Genomic DNA, 8048 nt, shown 5'->3' with positions numbered 1-8048 from the left:
TATATCAAATTATGTGCCACACATTCAGATGCAACATGCTCCTTAAAATAGTTTGGTTCATATTTGAACCTCAGCAATTTTCCCCTCAGTTTTCTTATATTTACTTTTAAGGCGTTGTACGGTCTATCCAGTAGTGGGAGAACCTGTGTCCTTGAAATCAAAATGTTCCAATTTGAGATCTTAAAGCCATCTTTGTTCATGTTTGTCATTCCTGTTATGTCTGTTGTTGTTCGGTTTGGTGTTCCCGACCAAAAGTGCCGTATTCTAGTTAAGATGAGGTGTTTGTGATGACATATTCAGTAACACATTCTGAAAATGTGTTTGTTCAGATGCCACATGTGAACAAAGTCGTTGAACCTTGTTGTCATAGAGATGAAACTGTTGACATTTTTTTTAAACGACACGGCTTCTCAATTTGGAAAGAAAGGCTAAGTCAAAAATGTGTTTTTGAAATTATTACTCAGATGTTTCAGGTTTAGGATTAAACATTTGAAACAGATTTTGTTATTAATCACTTTATGTTGAAGTGAGTTAATCCTTCATAATTTAGGACTTCATGAATTAACTCAAGCTTTGTCTTGATCTACCACTAAAAAAAATCTACAAATAATTGACAAATAACTTCAGCATTATTTTGATTTTTGCCTCAAGCATCCAGGTATATACTGTTTTTGAAACTGTTCTCTGTCAGAAAATACTTCTGACAACACTGGAATCGCATGTTTTTGTGTTTCAACGACACACACAAGTTGCAGTGCTGCCTGGACAAACACGTTGACCAGATTTCTGCACAATGAAAGCTTTGATTGACACCTGTGTTAAGAGTAGGCTGCCTGTGTTGTTCATGCGGTGCACAGCAGGTTTGAGTGGTTTTAATATATCACTGTCAAGACTTCACATTCTCCCAACTTCATTATTGTGTCACCAGCTCCACCCTGCCAGGCTGTCATTTCAGACGTGTGCAGCGTGTGATGTGTTAACCTCTGTGTGTGACAACATCCTACTTTATGTAACTAATGCTTTACTCACAGCACAATGAAGGTTTTATCTTTACTTACAAAAAATCAAACACACACAAAAAATCAAAGACACACTTTAAGACACCCACATGTATGACTGCATAAGTCCCACACTGGCTTTGTAAAGATTTGGCAAAGTACAGGACTACAGGAAGATTTCTCTTGAAGTTATTTCCTATTTTGCAACTAGTAAAAAAAAGTTGAACCAAGCAGTGGCACTAGTAGCTGACCTGTTGTGATCTATGTTCCAACTAACGACCAATGAGTCACCTTACCTTGTGGACACCACCTTGTTTGAGGAGACTGTGATCTCCATCTACCTTTCTCTACTCCATGAAGGTAGTAGTGAGGACACATCACCCAGACATTTATTTTTCCTCCACATCTACAGTTCATACCCTTTTTCCACAACTCCAATGAATCTATCTTGTTCATACTACTCATCCTTAAGCCCCCCCCCCCCCCCCCCGCCACGCACACACATACACACCACCAACAGCAACCACCCCTCCACCTCTCTCCACTCTGTCATCTTCTGTACACATCCCCCTAATTCTGTCTCCAAAAATGGATGTCTGTTGTCTTTTTTCTTCTTGCCCATGTTGAGCTGGGAGATTAAAGCAATCAGATTAGGAGTGCTGCTGACCTGCTGCAGGAGGAGAGAGAGTGGGAAGCTTAGAGTCACACAGAGCTCTTCCACCTTGTTTAATGTCCCTTTTACTCCGCCTTGTCTGTGAAGCTGTCTCTCTAGATGTATGACTTTTTACATGTTCCATAAAAGGTAAGGATCAGAGCGAGTGGTTTTGTTGTCAAAATGGGATGTGCTCCAAGAGAGATTTAATCATTGCTAATTACTGCTCTAGTATGTCAAGTGCTTATAATCTAGTATAGTTTAATGTATGAATAGGATTATGAGTTCATTTACAATGTATTCATTATCTTGGGTTTGTGTCAGAGTAACTTAAACATGCTCCAGTTTTCCATGGTGATACCACAAAATAACTACAGTCACTGTCAACCTCATGCATAATTACTGTTTGAGTGAGAAGGTGATTTCAGAGATGTTCAATGCAATGAGAGCCTTTACTGTCCTGTTTTTGTCTTAGACATGTTCTGTTTTGTTTTTTTGCCGACTGACTCATATCTCTGCATCCTGAGTCTGCTGTGCTGTAATCTATTGGACACGTCACCGAACAAATTACTTTGTGTGACAATCTCTGAGCTCATCTTCACAGAACGTGTGTGTGTGTGTGTGTAAGGCATTTGATTTTTTTTTTTTGTTCAGTTACAATTCTATTTGCCTTTTGGAATAATTTATGAATGAAACTGCTCACACATGCATGCAATTAATTGATGTTTTTATGTTCTACATTATAATGTTGGACTTTACACATTAATTATCTTTTTCCATTCTTCTGGAGATAAATTTCCTTGTTTAAGCAACATTGCCACACAGTGAGTCCTCAAGCTGGTTTTGTTTTCTTTGGGAATGATTTCAAGGATTCTGTGTTGTAGACAAGACCATCTCAAACAATTGCAGTGAAGTCATTTAAGTTTTCCCTATTAATTGCAATTCTTTATAAGTGCTTTACATAGTTAAATAAATTTAAATCTAAGATAATCAATAAAATACATTCTGAAAGTATCAAAAAACACCTTTTGTTTATGTGAAACGTGAGAATAACGGGAAAATAATGCATTTGTTTTAAAAACTCCAGAAAGTAAGTTCACTCAATGATCTCAAACACAATTTATAACCATGAAAATAAATGATGAAAGTTTCTCAATGGAAAGTCACAGTTTCAGTACTTTTTTTTTTGCTCAAGAAAACAATTTTTGAATTATACTTTACACATGAAACATGGTGGACAGACAGAATCCAGTCGTTTATCCTCCTCATTTCCTTCATGGTGGACGATACTTACATTTATGTATCACACATAGGAAAATTGTAAATTAACTTATGACCAGACCCAAGATCTGAATTTCCGGACCTTTCTTTTGACTAGACTCAATGACCTAAAGTCGTCTGGAGGTTGGTCAGGGACTGATGATCCCTTCCAGGGGTAAAACTGTGGAGCAATGAAGACGAGCTCCCAAATCTACCTGTTACTGTGGAAGAACTGGACCCTCCGCAAGAGACAGAAGGTACTGTATGTGAGAAAGGAACTGCATTAATCCTTCAAAAAAACAACAACAAAAAAACCCAACAGCCTAATTATATCCAATAGTAACTCTCAAAATGTTGAGCATGGGGACCTTGCTTCTGTCCAGGTCCGCTTCCTGGTTGAGATTCTCTGGCCGGTGCTGTTGTTCATCGGTCTGGTGTGGCTGAGGAGGGCCAATCCACTCTACCAGCAACATGAATGCAAGAAAAAACTGCTTATTGGCAGGCTGATGAAGTAGCCTCCTTATCAAAATTCTTAAAAAACAAAGCAGCCTCTTATGACCTCAGATATGTTTTTTGTTTTTTTTTTGCAGGTCACTTCCCCAATAAGGCGATGCCCTCAGCAGGGATTTTGCCTTGGATCCAAGGCATCTTCTGCAATGCCAATAACCCCTGCTTCAGATATCCAACCAAAGGAGAGTCTCCAGGCGTTGTCTCCAACTATAATAACTCAGTGTATGACTGATGACATTACTCTCAAACCTCATAAACCTTCAGTGTAGCTGATTTATGTTCCATTAGGTTTCTTATTCATATTTGAAAACTGTCGATCATTCTATTTAATATGAAGTATTACATAAGTTGGGATAATTGTTTGTCTGTTTGGTTTTTCTAGTTTGGCACAATTCTATGTTGATGTTCAGAAGCTTTTATTCAGTGAAACGGATGTTCAGCAGTTTGGCCATCTCTGGCATGATGTGTCTACCTTCTCAAACTTCATGGACACGTTACGCAGGAACCCATCTGTGCTGAGAGGTAAAGAACAAAGGTCACATATGGTCGTGAGCTTTGGGTCAATAACCAAAGGACAAGATTTCATCTATCTATCTATCTATCTATCTATCTATCTATCTATCTATCTATCTATCTATCTATCTATCTATCTATCTATCTATCTATCTATCTATCTATCTATCTATCTATCTATCTATCTATCTATCTATCTATCTATCTATCTATCTATCTATCTATCTATCTATCTATCTATCTATCTATCTGTCTTTCTTCTGTCCGTCCGTTCATCCTAGAACTGAAATAAGGGAAATCTGTGGTATATAAATTTAAAATAAATACCCAAGCAAGATGCTCCTGTATTAGGCTCTTAGGACTGATCACAAACAGACCTGAAATCATTATTCTGACATTCTTATTTCTTCCATAAAATTCTCTCAACCTGGTAGCAGGAACAGGCATATGAAGTATATCCTCTTCCTCATTTGATTTTCCCTGAGGCATCACATCCTCTCCTCTCCCTGCCAATCATTTCCTCTGTGCTCAGCACTGCTCCAGTTAATGTTTTTAACATTTTGTTTCTTTTATTTCAGGACGTGGTCTGAAGATCAGTGATGTTCTGAAGGATGATGAGGTTTTCACTGCCTATCTTTTACGGGATGCTGCCCTCTCAGAATCCATAGTTTACCAACTTGCCAATGCAAAAATACGACTGGAACAGGTGCAGATTGGAATGATGCATTGAAAAGGATGTAGAGTAGTGCCTTGAGAGTTTACAAGATGATTCTTTGATATATATCCTACAATATCTCCATTATTCTAGCTTCAGATGTGTTGCTTTTGTGTTCTCCAGTTTGCTTTTGGTATCCCAGACCTGCAGCTGAAGGATATAGCATGCAGCCAGGCCCTGCTGGAGCGTTTCATCATCTTCCCCAGTCGCATGGGTCTCCATGGTGTCCGCAATGCCATGTGTGCCCTGAGCCAACAGAAGCTGCAGAAGATAGAGGACATCCTCTATGCCGACCTGGACTTCTTCAAAATCTTCAAACTGGTGAGTTTTTACGTCCTGTGAAGCGGTGATGTATTGTACCTTGGAAAAATAGGTCAAGGACAAATTTTCCCTTTTATACCTTTTTAGGTACACATCTCTGAAACTTGATGAGATATAATCACGAAACAAAAAGCAATATTTTCAGAAAGGACCAAAAAGGAAAAGATAGTATTTTTACTTGCTTTTGTCACCCTTTATGTAGGTTTCATTAGTGTTGTTATTTTGCAAAACAATTTTCTTCCACTGATGTTAATTTTTATGTCCATCATTATTTTCACTAGAAAATCCTATCTCATTTCACAGAACTGCCAATTCATAGTCAGCCAATTAATGACATGATTAGTGTGATTTCTGTCTCACTTTGTCCATCATTCCATGTAAAAGGATGAAGATAGGTTTTCAATACTGCTTATTCTAAGCACTTTGATTAGAAGGTAGAGCAATCAAGTTCAACATACAGTCATGTCCTTCTCTGATTTCCCCCTGCCCTCCTGAACTCAGAAAGCTTTATAAACAACTCAAAACAATAAGGCTTAATTTTTCATTCCCAAAGCAATACTGAAAAGCATATCTGGGACCATATATGTCATGATGGGCATCTACCTGCATTAACTAAGTTGACACTTTGATGGTTTCTGCTTGCTGACCCTAACGATTGAAGCTGTTGTGGGTTGATGTGCTTTCTCATGGTTGCAGGTGTATTTTTGTCTTTTTGAGTTCTGAATAATGACTTTTGCAGTGAACACTGGTAGTTATTGTTCTCAGTAGAGCTGGTAGTGATGTCAGGAGTGCATGTGAGGTCTCTGGAGTAAGTTTGGCTTTCAGGTGTCACTCAGTAACTGGCTTTATTATGGCTACTGGAATAGAACTTGGACACTGTTTCAAGCCTGGTTATCTGGATATTTAGGGAAGAAAGCAGAATTACCTTGATTCAAAGATGATCATTTTAACAAGAGACAAAAAAAGGTTTTTTAAATTTATTTCAATATGTCTGTTCAGTAGTCGCCCTTCATGCTTTAAAGAATAACCGAAATACTAGTAGTAAACACATTGAAACGTGTATTTTCTTGGCACTCTGCACTTGTTTCTGTCAGTGAGTTTGGGTTCAGCCTGAGTGAGTCAGGTGACTAGCTCAGCTGGTTGGCATGGCATTATCCCTCTTGACCTGTTTCTGTAATGGGCTTACCTGGACTACATATACAGCTTGTGAGGTTTTCTGTAAGACGTGAGGCTGCGTCACGTATAAATACATTATCAACATGTGCAGGTCAGTCAGCGTAGCAGCACAACGGCCTCTCTGTTGCTAGACAACCAGAGTGTAAAGGCTTTACTTCTCTCATTTTTATGCAAAAGTCGGTAGACAATCTTTTGTTTCTCTATGTTTTCAATGTTTCTTCTTACATATTCAGAAATTCATTGTTTACATCTGTGTATACTTTTCAGCTCATGAGAGACTGTACCCTGAATCATGCCGAATACCATTTAAAATATATTAAATGTAAAAGTATGGTGTAAGCTGTTTAAAATTCTGTTAATTTAACAAGAAATTATTTTCAAAATGATTGCACTTTAACTCTAACACTTCATAAAATAAATAGAAAAAACATGTGTGAGAAAATAGTTTGAAATGGAATCAAAAGCTCCAGAAACTAAAATGTCTCAGCACCATTATTTTTAATTAAATATATAACCTCATTTAAACTGAGGACAATTGTTGAATACGGTATGATAAGGCTTTGGACTAACAGCCCAATTGTCATCACATACTCTTTCACCTAGCTAAACTCTGATTTGTGCCCAAAAGAAAGTGATTTAACCTTTTTAAAATATATTCCCAACCATCTTGGTCTGCTAAAGATGATACTATTCCAGAGCCTTTGAAGGCCCAATGAGCTTCAGACAATAATAATAATATTAATAATAATAATAATAATAATAATAATAATAATAATAAAAAAAATAAAATAAAAAAATAATCATAGGTTTAAACCCATTACCACAATAACCTGTACCTTCTAACAATTTTCCTTCGAACACCCTCCTGGCTTCCATCCACCTCTCAACAACCGTCCTTTCCTATTCTCTTGCTTTCTCTCTTTTCCCTGCGCCTACACCCTCCTTCCTTCATTCACTTAAATGCAAGAGCGAGGAATGTGAGTGGAAGGATATCACATGTGTTTGTCTTTTCCATAACCCTCATCACTCTGCCCTGAACAGTTGGCTACTGCTAATGGTACATAAAGTCACTGACTGATGCTTGGTGGAATTATGTTGACGGGTTTATGCTGTATATTGAAAGATTGATGAATGGTCCAGTTCCTCCATGAGTAGAGGCCTAAATTGTAACATTGTGAGACCAAATGGAAACTGTGATGTGCTTTTACCCAGCGTTTGTTTTGTTCTGCTGCTCATAAAAGTTGGGTCAAAAAAGTCTTTCTATTTCTCAGAAGGAGTCTATCACAGGAAATGATTTCACTGTAGTTGTAACTGTTAAATTACACTCTGCAATAAGGAGCATAGGGTGTTTCCTTTCTTCCTCTGCATTCACCTCAATTTGGAATTCACTTGCACACATATTTTTCTCCTGACTGATGCATCATGTGGCTTTGCCTCCACAGATGCCTCAGGTTATGGACAGCACCTCTGACGGCATTGACCTGCACTACTGGGGACAGGTTCTCAAGAAGATGTCAGAGAAGATCCAAGTTGTAAGTGCCTCAAAGTCTCCTGCTCCTCTCCTCTGTTGCTCATACAGAATCGGTAGCCTTGGTATTTTTAGTCCTGCAGGAAGCTTGCCTCTTCCGCTGCTCCCTGCTCTCCCTGAGAATCACTCACAGAGGAGGAGACTGAGTGATGGCTCAACAATGCAGGGTGCTCATTTTGCACAGACTGAATCTCTAATGGCATGTTCATGTACAGCTGTAGAGTATAAGTACAAACAAATCACAATCTACAGTAGGACAGCTGCTGTAGAGGAATAAGTTCTCACTTCAAACCAAGGAGTTTAAAATGCGTTTCACTTTGATGCAAGATATTTGCTGCATAAGAATAATCTATTTATGTTATGTTATGATGATGA

General features: G+C 38.1%; 1 protein-coding gene across 2 annotated transcripts in view; it reads left to right on the top strand.

Annotated features, from left to right (window-relative positions):
• The first annotated feature begins 88 nt into the window (after positions 1 to 88).
• Positions 89 to 8048, top strand: part of abca4b (ATP-binding cassette, sub-family A (ABC1), member 4b) — a 34892-nt gene continuing 26932 nt past the window's right edge. For both annotated transcript variants that reach the window (XM_068341606.1, XM_068341605.1), the window contains exons 1-8: positions 89 to 1800; positions 3029 to 3167; positions 3294 to 3387; positions 3501 to 3642; positions 3803 to 3942; positions 4512 to 4639; positions 4772 to 4969; positions 7588 to 7677. In XM_068341606.1, coding sequence (XP_068197707.1) covers positions 3102 to 3167; positions 3294 to 3387; positions 3501 to 3642; positions 3803 to 3942; positions 4512 to 4639; positions 4772 to 4969; positions 7588 to 7677 — 858 coding nt within the window. In that variant the 5' untranslated portion in view covers positions 89 to 1800; positions 3029 to 3101. The remainder of the gene's footprint in view (positions 1801 to 3028; positions 3168 to 3293; positions 3388 to 3500; positions 3643 to 3802; positions 3943 to 4511; positions 4640 to 4771; positions 4970 to 7587; positions 7678 to 8048) is intronic.

This window comes from Antennarius striatus, chromosome 18 (genome assembly GCF_040054535.1).
Source record: "Antennarius striatus isolate MH-2024 chromosome 18, ASM4005453v1, whole genome shotgun sequence".
In the NCBI taxonomy this organism is placed as follows: domain Eukaryota; kingdom Metazoa; phylum Chordata; class Actinopteri; order Lophiiformes; family Antennariidae; genus Antennarius; species Antennarius striatus.
Note: the sequence above shows the minus strand (reverse complement) of the source record. Positions and strands in the feature narration are given on the sequence as shown.